This window comes from Colias philodice, chromosome 14 (assembly GCF_061535455.1).
Source record: "Colias philodice isolate Cphi_HAF_F1 chromosome 14, ilColPhil1 Martin Lab GWU primary, whole genome shotgun sequence".
NCBI lineage: Eukaryota > Metazoa > Arthropoda > Insecta > Lepidoptera > Pieridae > Colias > Colias philodice.
The window spans coordinates 6210509-6226837 of record NC_143099.1 but is presented as its reverse complement, the minus strand read 5'-3'; the positions used below and the strand labels follow the sequence as shown (position 1 = coordinate 6226837).

The 16329-nt window shown below is 35.0% G+C and overlaps 1 protein-coding gene across 1 annotated transcript; it reads left to right on the top strand.

Annotated features, from left to right (window-relative positions):
* The first annotated feature begins 13618 nt into the window (after nt 1–13618).
* On the top strand, nt 13619–14951 carry LOC149482883 (uncharacterized). The gene has a single exon (XM_089703066.1). The coding sequence runs from the start codon at nt 13625–13627 to the stop codon at nt 14702–14704; it is 1080 nt and encodes a 359-aa protein (XP_089559192.1). The 5' UTR covers nt 13619–13624; the 3' UTR covers nt 14705–14951.
* The last annotated feature ends 1378 nt before the right edge of the window (nt 14952–16329 follow it).

Genomic DNA, 16329 nt, shown 5'->3' with positions numbered 1-16329 from the left:
GAATTTTAATATCAATGAGATAAACGAAGTTACCGACGGTATGTCAGATTTGGAGATCCTGTCTCATAAATATTTTAGTATTCCATTACAGTTAACACGATCCATGTAAATAAGACAATGTAAGTGCACAACCGAGTCGAAAACAAGAACAAAATTGGCTCAATATCTAAATAAAACGAAAACCACACAAATATTACTAAGATTATTTTTCCGACCCAAATATCGACCAATAAAATTGCACCATTCGACGTCACGTGGTACAACCTACATGGTATTATACTGAATATTTACAACTTAAGGTGCGTATAATCTGGAAATACTACCTTGTTTAACAAAAAATCTCTGAATAAGTACGTACCTACCTTTATTTTATTTTTAAAGACTTATGCAATAATAATGAATGAATAAAATGAATGAAAAAAAATGTGTGCGTGTACTAGTGTACACACGTACGAAGTGAAACTTCTTTATGACCTTATTTTTCAAAAAATAATTTACTAAATGCAACTTTACAGAAATACGTCGAATCACGCGTGGTAGTGATAAGAAAAAGATGGCGCGTAACGGAAAAATGTCACGGGTAACGAAAAAATGTTACACTCAATTTTTTTCCAACCCCGATAAAGAAGTTTCACTTCAATACTTTATTGCATTAAAATACATAAAACAAAGACAAGACTACAGAAACAGCAAAGGGCGGCCTTATCGCTAGGTATCGATCTCTACCAGGCAACCCAACAATCAGAGGAAATACAATATGATGTGGGTGAGCAAAAATAAGGCAATACTAAATAAACTATAATAAATAAATAAATTGCCTGGTTAACTAATAGTATATCTTATGTACAAAGTGGAAAATACAACCATTTCTTTACGTTACAATATAACATGATAGACATTGTATTTACGGAAAGTTTCATGACGATAGCCTCCAGTTAAAACTCATGTGAGTTGACGAAAACATGAAATTAACGAACTAAACCTTGTTTATAAAACTAGTTGCAAAAGTTGGAAGCAAATTGTGTTAATTGTAAGTAAAGTTGTGAACTATGTTCATTGAATCGTGTATTAAAATTCATATTTTAACTTGTATGTCAAATGAGATCACGTTCGGATTATTATAATATGTACGGAATTTGAGATAAGATCAGGCTAATGTTCCACGAAGGGATGGGCAATGGAAGTACAATTAAAATTATACCAATCATTTATTGATTATTAATTACTGGAATAAGGTATATTCATACGGACATTAGGTACATATTATATTAACATATAGATTAGTGTTTTATCACGCAATTCTCCAAAATTGCATACCGAAGTATTTTACCCACAAAAAAAATCGTCAAAGACAATTCAATAATTTAAAAATTATAGATTTTAATAACTCATCAATCATAATAGTGTTAGTGTTTAGGAATATTATATTTAAAATAACTTCCCTTAATTCCACTATATTAGCAACTAGCGGTCCGCCCCGGCTTCGCCCGTGGTACATATTTCGCAATAAAAGGTAGCCTATGTTCTTTCTGAGGGTCTAAAGATTATCTGTGCCAAATTTCATCAAAATCGGTCCAGTAGTTTATGAGCCTATTCATTACAATCAAACAAACAAACAAACAAACAAACAAAGTTTTCCTCTTTATAATATTAGTGTAGATAACATTGATAAGCTTAAATGAATTAACCCAAAATATAATTTGCGCGGTTACTACGTGATTTCATTAACATCACCTCAAATCCGTACTTCTTAATTAAAAGACAACACCTCAGTTAGTTTTCATCATACGTTAACTTGAGCTAACTTAAGCTGCTTAGCATAAGTGAACCAAATTAAGTTTTCAGCGTGTTGACTTAAAATAAAGTATCATATAAAGTTCTTTTTCGTGTTTCCTCATTTAAATATATTTTACACAAGGGAATTTTAATATTCTTTATGAATTGCCTACTTTAAAATATTAGGGGAAAAAACGAAAACGAAGGGTAAAGAAAAGGATATGGGCAGATACGGACATTATCTCCGATAGTCCATCTTACTTTAAAAAAAGCTCTATTTTATAATAGTTATATGCTAATTACTTTAGTTTCTAGTGGGCTATCACACTAGAAACTAAATTAAATGAACTGATCTTAGAAATAAATCGTCTTAGTACCTGCATTTAAACTTTTCTAAGCAGCTTTTTTAAATTTTAATCTTTACTCAAATTATAGAAATAGCCACTTTTATATAATATTATAGAACCCAAATAGTGGCGAATTTAAATGTAGTCTTTGGGGAATATCGTTGGGACGTCGAAATACCTCTTTCGTTTATTTCCTTCATCATGTTTTCCTATAGCGTTGACCTGCCCAGGCTTTACCCATGCTTAACAAAATTATTCACATAATATGCTATGTATATTTACGGATGGCGCATTGAAATAAATCATATGAACGTATAAGTTAGATTAGTTAGGAAAATTGCAATCAGATTCATCAAATAAATTTTTGTCCAGTGCGCGTAAAGCAATATGAGGAGATATTTTTTTGCAATATGCTCTTTTTATAGACTTTATAGTAATTAATATCCTACAGATTTATAAGCCAGGTAATCGATAAAGATTACAAGTAGATAAATAGCAACTTCTACTAAAATTAATAATAAAAAACATTATTAAATTACAAAAAAGATCTATCTACTCTCGTGCTTAATTTGTAACAATGAAACATTAAATTTAAAAAGTAAAATTTGTTGCATGCACAATATAAAACACCAAAATGGTTGTCCTTATCTAAACTACGCGAAGGTTTTACGATGAAATAGATTCCAATCTAAGTGAACGTGACATGAAATAAAAGGATATGACGCATCGCTGCATTAGTCGATAGCAATCGGTATAAAAACGGAATGTTTTACTCGAGAAAATCAAATAATAAGATATCTTTATCTGTAGTCAGCCATGTGCATACCGTGAGACAATGACCACGGGTTTCGACAAAGCCCTATTTACAATAGAAGCGCGAGTCACATTCCCTCATTTTGTTGTTAAAATGGAGAATTAAATAATATGCACACCGGAGGAATTCAGGGGACGTTGTCTGTGACGTTTTGATGTGATTTATTTTTATTTCAGACTTCACATTGTATGCGAAAGTTATACTGTTAAAAAACTCTTTTGAATTACGCTAAAATTGTTTTCGGGATTGCGAAGTTTCATCCTGCGTTTTGCATCTGAAATTAAAACTGAGTAATATGTTACGCAGCACCGTTATGAAGTTTTTCCGCTATAAATTCAGGACCTGTGATTTTAATGGTTTTGCAGGAATGAAATCGCTATGATTTCCATTAAAATTTTAACGAAAATAATTCGTGTACCAAAGGCTTTTATAATTATATAAAGGGTGAAAATTATTTTTATAGTCTGTCCACTATAAGAATTGCTTTTTGACAGCTCGACGGGTGATACCAGAAGTGATGTTCATAAGATTATCGATTGTGATACCATTTCAATTATAAATTCAAAATATTATCATAAATCGAATCAGGTACGTAAATAATAATTACAACGTAAACGTACTAATAAGATATGTAATAATAAGACCACATATCTATGCATTGTATGTTAAAACTAAACTAAACTAATATTTTATTATTTATTGGTTTCTATCTTACAATTTGGTTGTCTTTACGTTTAAATTATATAACTTAATAGAAGAGTTTTTCTGTATCGGATATATTTTACAGAGTATTTCTATCGACCCATCATTGAATAATTCTGTGTAGGCATCACTAAGTGGGCGGGACCTGTCCATGAAGTACGATAATTATTTGTATGACATTTTAACATAGACAATACAATCCTACATAGGCGTGAAGCTGTCAAAAAGCAAATAATTTAATGGACAGAGTATAAAAAGCTTCATGGTATTTTGACTTATAGTCTGTCATATTACGATTTAAATTCAACTCGTTCAGTCACGTAGCATTCGATGTGAAGTTTTTTGGTCACGAAGTATGGACATGCCCGAAGTAGGATTTCCTGTTAGGGAAAGAAAACATTATTTTCCTCAAGGTACATTTAGACTCTCGCTTTCGTACCTCAATTCCATTCTACGATATGTAAACAAGCCCCAAGGGGACAGTTCACACTCTCCTCTAAATAAAACCTGTATTATATTTGGAATAATATTTTGTTGAATCAGTAACTAAATCAAAATCAATAGTTTTTATAAAAAAAAATACAATGATATAGGTAAACCAGAATCTGATGGCAAATTGGGAAATCAAAATTTTGAGTGTGCAACCCTAGGGAAAATGGACTGAACGATCTTGATACTGCTTATTTTTTATTTTGTCCTCAACATCATTAGTCACATTACATAAGTGAACAAGACTGTACTTAATAATGAGATATCCACTTAATATTATGTAGGTACATACTTACATATGTATAATATACCTATTACTAATTTTATCTATGTAAGTAATACATATTATTATTTACACATACCTATATTTGTATATTCATTATCATTATGCCATGTAAAAATATGGATGTAATGATAATGCAGATCAAAACTAGATAACTAATATTTTTTTTATAAAATAAAATAAAAAATAAAATAAAACTATGTTTATTTTCGTAAGTATTAAAGATACACACATTATAAAATTGACTTGGACAGCTTGGAATTGACGAGTATTGGAAACTCCTATAATAAGTTTTCATAAAATTATATTGTAATCAACAAACAATATTATAGTTACCGACTTATAATATTTTTTATTTTAAGTATCAAGACGGGTAAGTCCAATTTACCAATTAAATCTTCAAAATTGAAAATTGTGATGTGTTTGACCCTTCTTCATCGAATGTTTTTCTATACACATTATAAACAACACCTCTTGCTTGTGATCGCAGCGGCTTTTTATACATTTTCGAAGATTTTTTAGACAAAATCCTAAAAATTATTCATCAATTGCAAAGAAGACAAATAATTTGACAACCAATTTGATAGTTGTCAAATAAAATTGCTATATGAAAATCTTTTATTTCGTAAATATAAATATGCCATCAGATTCTGGTAGACCTATACATTATTACGTCAAAATCATTTTGATAAATCATTAGACTTAGGTACTTCTTTATGGAATGTATCTTAATCTATAATATAAAAACGAATCGCAAAATGTGTTGGTAAGCGCATAACTTGAGAACGGCTGAACCGATTTCGATAATTCTTTTTTTATTATATTCCTTGAAGTACGAGGATGGTTCTTATGGAGAGAAAACGTAAACATGTACCACGGGCGAAGCCGGGGCGGACCGCTAGTCTTCTTATATATAAAAATGAATCGCAAAATGTGTTGGTAAGCGCATAACTCGAGAACGGCTGAACCGATTTCGATAATTCTTTTTTTATTATATTCCTTGAAGTACGAGGATGGTTCTTATGTAGAGAAAACGTAAATATGTACCACGGGCGAAGCCGGGGCGGATCGCTAGTATCTTATAATAATATATTATTATGGCACGCACCATCTTGAAATCAGCAATACCATTGTTACGAAACTCGTCTTTGTTATACAATTGTATAATGTAAATACACAATCTAAACGCTCAAATAACTAAATCTTGTTACAAGAACAGTAGACGTAATGAAACCAAATGCTACTTACCGTGTTTAAGACGATCATAAATCTCTACGTATTCAATTCAACTAATCCAAGGAATTTGCCAGTCTCGTTCCAGTTCATTGACTGTATATTATATCAAAACCCTCATTTCGCACAAAGAACAAAATATACATCGCAATAACACTAGATTGCTTCGGATGTTGTCACCGTTTTGAATAATAGTTGCTATTTTCAACACTGCAAACAAATTGAACGAATAATGTGCTCTAAGAAAAGGAGCTTAGATGTTACAGAAGTTAAGTTGAAATTTGAATAGATAGAAAGAATGTGGAAGACTATCTCGGCGTTATAAGCAAGGAATACCAAGCATCTTCATTGAGAATAGAATTTAAGAGCGTAGATTGAATGGCACAAACTCTTCACTTCGAATGAGATATGGGCTTAACCCTACAGAAGTCGCATATCTAAAATTAGTGACGTGTGAGGACGCGTGGTCTACAAGGGTATACCATTTTAAAACAAGAAAAAGTACACAAATAAATTAAAAAGTCTGTTGTGTCTCTTGTAGGGAGATATTATTTCCGGTTTCAATTTATCTCCAGAATAGGCATCTACTGCTGCTTCTCTCTGGTCATGGTCCTCTTTACTATCTCAACTTGACTGGTCGCCACCAAGATCATCACGACAATGGTCTTCGGCCAACCAAGCCTCGATCAGTCTCGAATCTTTTGTATCACTGGATTACACGTGTAGACCACGCGACTATTGTAGGGTTCAGGAGCCTTGTACAGATGTCTGCTTAATGCAGAGTTTTGGAGACGTGGCTAACAATTCAATAATTGTATGAAATATTTAAACAATTCAAAATTAACATGAATTAGCATTATAATATAGGACAATAATTAATATTCATATAAACAGTATCTAATAATTTATGTGCTTAGTGGATGTAGGTAATCATAATATTGTCAAACGGTGTATGATTTTAGAATGTTTTCCAACATAATTATGGATATCGTCATTTGACATTAGTAACACTTAACCAATCCAATTTCATTCGAGTTTGAAAACACTTGTAAAATGCCTATTACCAAAGTTCTAAGTTATTATTTGTTACTCAAAGAGCATTTCACTGTCACAAATAATACCATTCCATAAATAGCCAATCCATACCATAAATAGCCAAAATTCGTCGTAACAAATGCTTCAAGAAGTTATCTCTATGAAAAGTTCACAGTCTGTGGAAACTCAGAATCATGTAAAATTAGTTAACTCGCCCTCTCATTAAAGATCGTCACTGAAGCTAGCGGAAACCACTTCATAAGTACTCGTTTATTTTAATTTGTTCAAAACTCGCAGTGTCGGTCGCAAAACAGCTCTTCGCGATAGTTAAAAGTATTTAAGTGCATAAAATAACTACGTTGGGAATGTTAAGTCACCGTAAATTGTAAGAGTTATTTCTACTTTCTTTGCTGTCGGAAGGGAAGAGTCGCTGAAGCTTACAGCACTTAGGTATACAAATACACATTTTATGAATTCATGTAATTCTAAACTTAAAGACAAAAGCTATTTTGAAGGAAGAATGTTCTCGCTTCCCTTTTGCGCTGTATTTCAGACAGTTGATAAGCATTTTTAAGAATACAAGATGATATACAGTTGATCGTTATATTAGTTAATAATTAATTTAGTCATATTTAATAGCATTTAGAACACATACAACTCAATGCATGCAATTCCATATTTAACACGTATAAGCTCTGTGAGATCATTTTGTTCACGTAGGTTAAAATAGTTGTTATCCAAATTAAAATGAACATAGGTAGAACTCTTTGTTAAAACTTAAAAGTCACAGGGCGGATACAATCTGACCCCAGTTTAGAAATAGTTTATTATCAATTTCAACAAAAAAATTACAAGATGAAATCGTAATAAAAAAAATGTTTTTCTCTCCTTATAGTAAATAATGTTATTTAAGATAACGCAGAAAGTTGTTTGAGATTTCCTTTTTCATATCTCTACAAAACTTTAAAGCGCAGTAAAAGAATTTTCATTTTTATGGAATTTACAGAAGGTATGCGTTAATAATACTTTTTCCACCGAACAGTTCTGATCTGAAATGAATTTTAAATTTATAAGGGATTGAATTAATGTACATATACAGGGAAAAATAATAAACATTGAAACTTATTTCAAAGCTAAACCTACCAGATTTGTACCATATAAGTAAGACTACATTGCGTTAACAATTCCACCAATCAAGTCACTTTTCAACAGCTAAATAGGATAAAAATAATTATAAATAAATGAAATACCTAATGAGTATTAAAATTTAAAACACTTATCGAACTCATCCTTATCGAAATCTCCCTAAAAGCTTCCATTTGATTTTGAAATTAAAATTTCATTTCAATTATAAATTTTAGAAATTAAAATAACAAACCATACACTTATTTAATACAAAAGTACGTATAATAAAGTCATACAAACTTTAATGCTACCATATGAATAATGATGCGAAATAAAAATGAACACAACACACGTTACTACAATTTGTCACTCGTTTCCGTATCTCTGAAAAACACTGAATTTCCTTTTATACGTACGTATGAGTCGCAATTTGCATAACAAAACGTTTTTATTATAACCTAAAGCACTCTTCGGCTTCCACTTTTGTATTTATAAGATTTAATCATTGTTGATTTTAGAAGTGGTGTGTTATGACTGGTTTATTTTGGCTTATTACTAAGTGCTTAGTACTTGTCACTAATACTAAGTCCAAATGTGTGTGAGATAAGTACTTAGTATTAGTAATTGGTGAGTAGTATAAGTCAAGACAAAGCTTTTATTAGAGCAAAATAAACGAGTACTAGACCCATAAAAAGTGTTACTTTATCCGCAATAACATATCAAACATTCATCTTTCAATTAATTAGATGTTCATTTAATAAGTTATACTAAGCGATCATTTAAATAATGGATATATACTTTGTAAACTAATGTGACTGTTATCACATTGTAATAGAGTAACGATGTATTTTTTTAAATATAAATTAGCTATAATATTATTTGTTAACTATTCAAAACATCCAAAAAAACAGGCGAAAAGTAAGTAGGTAGCATAACTTTTTTGTAGAAATAAAGACAATAAAGTCCTGTATACGATATTATAGTACCTATAACTGTAATGTTAGAAGATTCATAATTTTATGAGATTTAATTAAAATAATTACAACTAATATCAGAATAATGTTTGATACGCTTTCTCTCTCGCATATCAAATAGAAATTAAACTGAGCGAACTATAAATAAGTATAAAACTGCATCTTATCTTATTTCCGTTGAAGAAATGGATATCAAAAGAAATGGATATCATTTCATTTTTAGATTTACTTGACATTTTTTGCTGTGGTACTTACCATAATATTAGATAACTTATCATGGCAATTGATTAAATCTATAATGTAGGAGCTACCTAATGCAAAAACTCGATAAGTTGTCATGCCATTTCATAGATATACCCTTAGATATATGAAACGTTCCGTAGCTTATAAGCTGCCTTCAAACATCAAGTCAATTTCACAATGAGAACCTTTCAGTACTTAGATAGGTATACTTTTTATTACTAAATACGTCTTGATATTTTTTCTATTACGTTTGAAAATCAAAAACAAAAATATCGCGTGATGCGCTACACTAGTGAAGCCTATTAGGTTTGAAAGTTGAAACCATCCGATTAAAGAAGCCAATGAAAAATCTTAAACAGCAAGATTTTTATAAGAACGCCACTGGAATTCAATTATCCAGGCAACCTTACAAATTAATGAGTATATTATTATGCTGAGCGGTAATCTTTGCCTTTGGATGGCTTTTTGATTGCTTGCTTTTTTTCGTTAGTATTCGTTAATATCCTATCCTACTATCCTACTTATATAAATGCGAAAGTTTGTGAGGATGTATGTGTGTTTGTTCTCTCTTTCACGCAAATACTACTGAACCGATGACAATGAAATTTAGCACACATATAGAAGGTAACTTGGATTAACACATAAGGTTTTATCTCGGAAATCCCAAGGGAACGGGAACTATGCGGGTATTTCTTTGAAAACGCGGGCGGAAAGCTAGTAGGTAGTTCATATTTTTTGAAATTTTATCTATCATTTAAACTTACGATTCGATTAGTATTGTATGGACCATTTAAATACGCTCAGTTTGCACGTCATGAAGATATAAATTATAAATATATTTTGAATCTATCTATCTATTCATGTACACAACTTACATTCATAAAATACGTAGATCGGAAGTTAAACTTCAAGTTCACAAAACATAATGCAGACAATAGACTCCCAAGGTGCAATGCGCTGTGCACACTTAATGAAGACCAAACTTGGAATATAGGTACTTATCCAAACTTTCTGAAATATTAGCTTTTCAATCCCGCATTCAATCGCGTTGCGCGTTTCGAGCGGAAGGCCGTTTCCCATATACATTTCCATGCTATAGGAAAAACTTTCCATTATTTATTTTTTTGTGACAAAAATACCTAAAAATAAGATATTTTTAGATACTACTAACTAAGTCTGGTCGAATCTACGATATATTAAATATCGAGCAACATATTTTATCAGTTTAATTTTGTATCTATTATCCATACATTTACACATTTTATATCACAGTGAGGCTATCAAATATCCAAGCAATATGAAAGTGAGATGCAGAAAATAAGACGATTTTTCTTATTCAATTACGCCATAACCGTATTAAAAATTTTCCACGACAAAGCGCGTCGACTACTATATCAAGTTCTCGAGACGGGATTAATCCATTTATCATACAAATTAAATTCTCAGATTTGTATAAAGTGAGAGGTTAAACGTGAGTGCCTTTCTGGTCACGAATACACTACTGGCTCCTCGCCAAGGGAGCGAGGGAATCGTAATTTAGTAGATATTTATTAATACAATAAATCCTATAAAAATATATTCACGTTGTACTTAGTATAATTTGGGACGGATTTTGTTGTAATGGAATGAATTAACGCTTATTGGTTTATCCTTTCCACGCTCGCGTAAGTAGGTACCTACCTTGTATGTACCTACCTACTATACGTTGTAGTGACAATCATTACCTGTTAATGTTTGAACTTTCTTTTTCAAAGAAAAGCGCACATACACATTTTCTATTAATATTTTTGCTCGTGTGTTCTTAACTCATTTATAAAAATTACCTCGGTATACAGGAAACTCTGGAAGTTCGGGGTTTGTTGCCGCATTTGATAATAGAAATGTAATAAAAGAATTTTTGCTACACTTTTACACGAATCATACAATATAAAATAATATAGGTACCTAGTAGTAAAATGTGTTTAAAAGGATGTCACTAAAATTCATACAGGTAGTCATGGTTTAATTGCAGAAATATTATAATCATGTTATTACAAAAAATAAGTTTTAAGCGCGGACTTCTTGTTTTAAATAAAACTTGTCTAAAATAGAGCTTATTTTACAAGATTCTTATTAGCTACATCTTGTATGAAAATCATTTTATTATCTTCCTTAGTAAAAACTAGTCAAAGAAAGTATGACTTTAAATTGCCCCGTCAATAATATTTCAATATCAAAGCTTAAATATGCTATCACGACTATCTTGAAAAGAGAAAAGATGTTAAAACAAAGCTTTCCTGCTTCGCCTTTGATAAATATTTACGTAAGAAATATAATATTTATATTTGATATGCATTATACCTCCATTTTCTGAGCTACTTCGTATCGGCTATAAGACGTATTCATTTTCTTCTTTATTTCTGAGGAAAATATTGTATCAACTGTTATAAGCGTGATAATATTTATAGATTAACTTTTTTTTTATAGTGGAGAATGCATTTAGGCATACCTAGGGCACTCGGGGGAAGAGCCCTGGGTTATGTGTCCAATGTCCAATACCGGGGACATCCCGACATTCGATACCATCAGAGGGGGGAAAAGATACTCCAGCTACGTGGATGTGACAGCATGCTCCGACGATCTGCTGAACCGAGTGGGCGACTGGAGAGTAGAGGAGGGTCTCACGAGCTCGGACCACAACGGCATATCATTCGGCATCAGACAACAGAAATCCACAGGCACGAACATAATACGAACTACACGCATATTTAACACACGCAAGGCAAACTGGACTCAGTTTCATGAGAAACTGACCCAGCTGATGTCAGACGGACAATTGACTTCACACGACATAGACACGATACACAGCACACAACAAATAGACGAGGTAATAGACAGATACACACAAGCAATCACACACACATGCAGAGACACAATGCCGACCAAAAAACACACACAGAAATTCACCTTGTCGTGGTGGAATGATGAGCTCGCGCAGATGAAAAAGGAAGTTGCCACGAGGAGACGCAGGATCCGGAACGCAGCACCTGTACGCAGAGACCGCGTTGTTGGATTGTATTTGGAACAAAAGGAGAAGTATGAAAAGGCGGTGAAAGATGCGCAATGTGAGAGCTGGAAGGAGTTTTGCCGGAAACAGGATAGGGAGGGGGTCTGGGAGGGCATCTACAGGGTGCTGAACAGGGCCACAGGGAGAGTGGAGGATCTGCCCCTTACGAGGTGCGGTGAAACCCTCAATGCCCGAAGCTCTGCGGAACTGTTGGCGGAGACCTTCTACCCCGTGGACCTGGAGAGTGGTGAAAGTGAGGAGCAACGTTTGACGCGTCGGCGGGCGAAGTCCTTGGACACCGAACCGCCGACGGGTCCGGACGATCCTCCTTTCATCATGGAGGAGTTGAAGGGAGCCGTTAGGTCCTTCAATCCCAAGAAGGCCCCCGGGGCGGATGGCCTCACGGCCGACATCTGCCAGCACGCTGTAGATTGTAACCCGGAGTGGTTCCTTGCGCTGTTGAACAAGTGCCTCACTGTCGCCTACTTCCCCAAACAGTGGAAGTGGGCGACTGTGGTGGTGCTGAGAAAGCCGGGCAGGGAATCATACCGGGTACCGAAAGCCTATCGACCGATCGGTCTCTTACCTGTTCTCGGCAAAATCTTCGAAAAGATGTTGGTCGCCCGACTCAGGTTCTACTTGCTGCCCAAAATAAGCCCCCATCAGTATGGTTTCATGCCACAGAGGAGCACCGAAGACGCCCTCTATAGACTAGTGAACCATATCAGAAATAAGAGGGAGGAGAAGAAGATTTCTGTTGTGGTTTCGCTGGACATAGAGGGAGCTTTCGACAGCGCCTGGTGGCCAGCCATAAAGGTGCGGTTGGCCGAAGTTGGGTGTCCGGTGAACTTGAGGCGGGTGATTAGCAGCTACCTGAGTGAAAGGGGAGTGAATGTAAGGTATGCAGGTGTGGAAGTGAGTAGGGAAACCAACAAGGGGTGCGTACAGGGGTCCATAGGTGGACCGCTCCTGTGGGACCTCTTGTTGGATCCCCTGCTGTGGATGTTAGAGGAGATGAAAGTGTTCTGTCAGGCGTTTGCCGACGACATAGTGTTAGTGTTTGATGGGGATACGGGTTTAGAAATAGAGGTCAAGGCAAACCGCATATTAGGAATAATTGACGAATGGGGTGTCAGAAATAAGCTGAAATTCGCGCCACATAAGACGTGTGCACTGCTCTCGACACGAAAACTAAAATATGACAAGCCACGACTTACAATGGGTAGTGTGGACATCCAGTATTTCGATAATATTAAAATACTGGGTCTTATTATTGACGGCGGCCTGACATTCAACGATCATGTTGGGAACGTTTGCAAGAAGGCAATCGCCCGCTACAAGCTATTAGCGAGAGCAGCCAGAGTAAGTTGGGGGCTTAACCCCCAAGTAGTTAAGACTATATATATCGCAGTTATAGAACCGACTATCTTGTATGCATCAGCAGCGTGGGCACCCACAGCGGAAAAGATGGGGGTCCGAAAGAGGCTTAACACCGTTCAACGGGGTTTTGCCTTGAAAATCTGCAGAGCATATCGGACTGTCTCCCTGAACTCTGCGATGCTGCTGGCTGGGATTCTCCCTCTTGATCTCAGGATACTCGAAGCTTCGAGGCTTTATGAGATCGGGAGGGGTGTGTCGCACCCGGCGGTGTTGAGGGACAGGGAGGTGGAACGAAAGGCACCCGCGATTGAGGACCCACATCCGGCAGAGCAGGTAGAGCTGGGGTTCAGCTTGGTAGATGAGGACACCTATGCCGACGTGGTTGACAGCCACGTCCACAGGGTCTATACGGACGGCAGCAAGATTGAGGGTCGCGTCGGAGCCGCCCTTTCCGTATGGAAAGGTGAGGCCGAGACAAAGGCCGTTAAGCTTGCGTTGCCACCGTATTGTACCGTCTATCAGGCTGAGCTCCTAGCGCTCAAAAGAGCAGTAGACATAGCCTGCAAGAGCGGAGCGGCAAAGGTCGGTGTCTTCAGCGACTCCAGATCGGCGCTCCAGGCGGTTACCCTGAGTTCCCGTCATCCCCTGGCTGTGCAAACACGGGCGGCCCTCCGAAACGCTGCATTGCAGAGGCGGGAGGTCTCCCTGTTTTGGATTAAGGCGCACGCGGGGCTTAAGGGGAACGAACGGGCAGACGAGTTAGCCAAGGAGGCCGCTCTGGGGTTGAGGAGGAAACCGGATTACGATCTGTGTCCTGTTTCATTCGTCAAGCGTATTTTGAGACAGGATACGATCAGCGAATGGGATAGGAGATACGATGTAGGAGGAACGGCTGGAGTCACGAAGCTCTTTTTCCCAAGCGCTGCAGCTGCATACAAGGTAGTCGGGAAAATAAACATCACACACCACACCACACAAGTACTGACTGGTCACGGCGGATTCGCCTTCTACTTGAACAGATTCAAGCTGAAGGATAATCCGTCGTGTCTATGTCAGCCTGGAGTTGAGGAGACGGTTCCTCACCTGTTACTCGAGTGCCCAATTTTTGCAAGCAATAGATATGCTATTGAACAAAGATTGGGCATGGCGATGACGGGTGAGAATCTGCCTTCTGCCCTGGGGGATAAGTGTAGGGATGCGTTCTTACAATATTGTAAGCATATTGTAGTCGTAGTTAACCAAAGAAATAGTGTGTGATATTAGTTTAACTGTGATATAGGATTAAGTTGAGTGTTTTTGTGCCGTGTTTTTATTGAATTTTTACTTAATAATTTTGATTCTATTTTATATTGTAATTTAATTTAAGTTTTTATAATTTTAATTGTACATTATTTATATTTATATGTTACCAGTATGTTAATATTTCTAAAAATTGAACAAAAAAAAAAAAAAAAGCAAAAAAAAGTCTCTGGACTATAATCCAGAGGTGGCGCGAACACCCTGTGATGACGGGTGCCTTTTAAAAAAAAAAAAAAAAAAAAAAAAAAAAAAAGCCCTGGGTTATGTCGGACTCACCCTGCTGAGTGCAGGGTCCTACCGACTAAACTCCACTGTGTTCCGCCGTGCCGCTTTATTGACGGGGCCGCGGGTATTCGGTAGGTTATAATGTGTTAATTAAAAAAAATCAAGATAATAAATCTTCGATTATTTTTGTTTAGGTTAGTTCTGATCACATAATTTATTTTCATATGGAAACATTCAGTTCCTGGAAGATTATCCTTTATTGTAGACCTTAGAATGTGGAATAGGTGATATTATGAGAAAATTCGAAATGTTTACCAATACACTTTAGTTCATTGTTTCTTCAATCTCCATAACAGCAAATCTTATATTTGAATTTAAAATTATAGAAATAATGGATAAATCATTGTTTGCAACATAAATGTCTATAATGTAGATGTGTGTTTATAATTTTATTTTAATTGTTGTGCTTACAATGAAAATTACGACTTTGTGAAACGTATCTTAGGTATAGGTAATATCGAACACCTCCTTGAATAGAATATACACAAAGCTATTGTTATTATTAAACTAAAGCTACATATTTCACAAAACGGCTTAAATACGTAATTGCATGACTCAGTTGCTGTAAAATATATAGAACGAGCAGTAATGACACTTTGCCCGGATAATGCACTATCATGCTTCAATATCACGCTATTTAGAACATCTGTGCTCGAGGAACAATTTCGAACATTGTTATTTCTGATTGGTAAGTTGTTACAAAGATTTATAAAGGATATCAGAATTTTAATCAAACTATTATATTGTTAACATTTACGAAGGACGTTGCTGAAAGTTTTATGCGGGTCGATGATTTAAATAGCCTATATAGATAGAATTCCTTTAGACTTATCTTTTCACATAACTTTTTTGCTGCGTTCTTGTTCCAGTTTCGCCTTGCTCTAATGATTATAAAAAGTATTTACAGTAAGGTCACAACTCATTAGCAGGTTAAATAAAGAAATTATAAGTCATTCATGAAAGATACAACAGACTATGTCGAATTCATTAAGACTAAGTACGCAAAATTGTAAGAATTTACCATCTGTTTCACCTACCCTGTTTTCATAATACACACATAAAATTTATTTACAATAATTATAATTCTATTTCAAAAACTTATCACACTTATTTTACAATATTACCCTTTGTCATAGTTATATCTTCCTATCGTCCATACAAAATATTTATGTTAACTTAGTTTATGTTTCAATTCCTCTTCTCCATTATTTGGTCTCCATTCTAATAGCCAATCAAAATATAATAAAGAGCTATTAATATAGACCAGAAGTTTAAATTAAGCGATATCCAAATTGGCT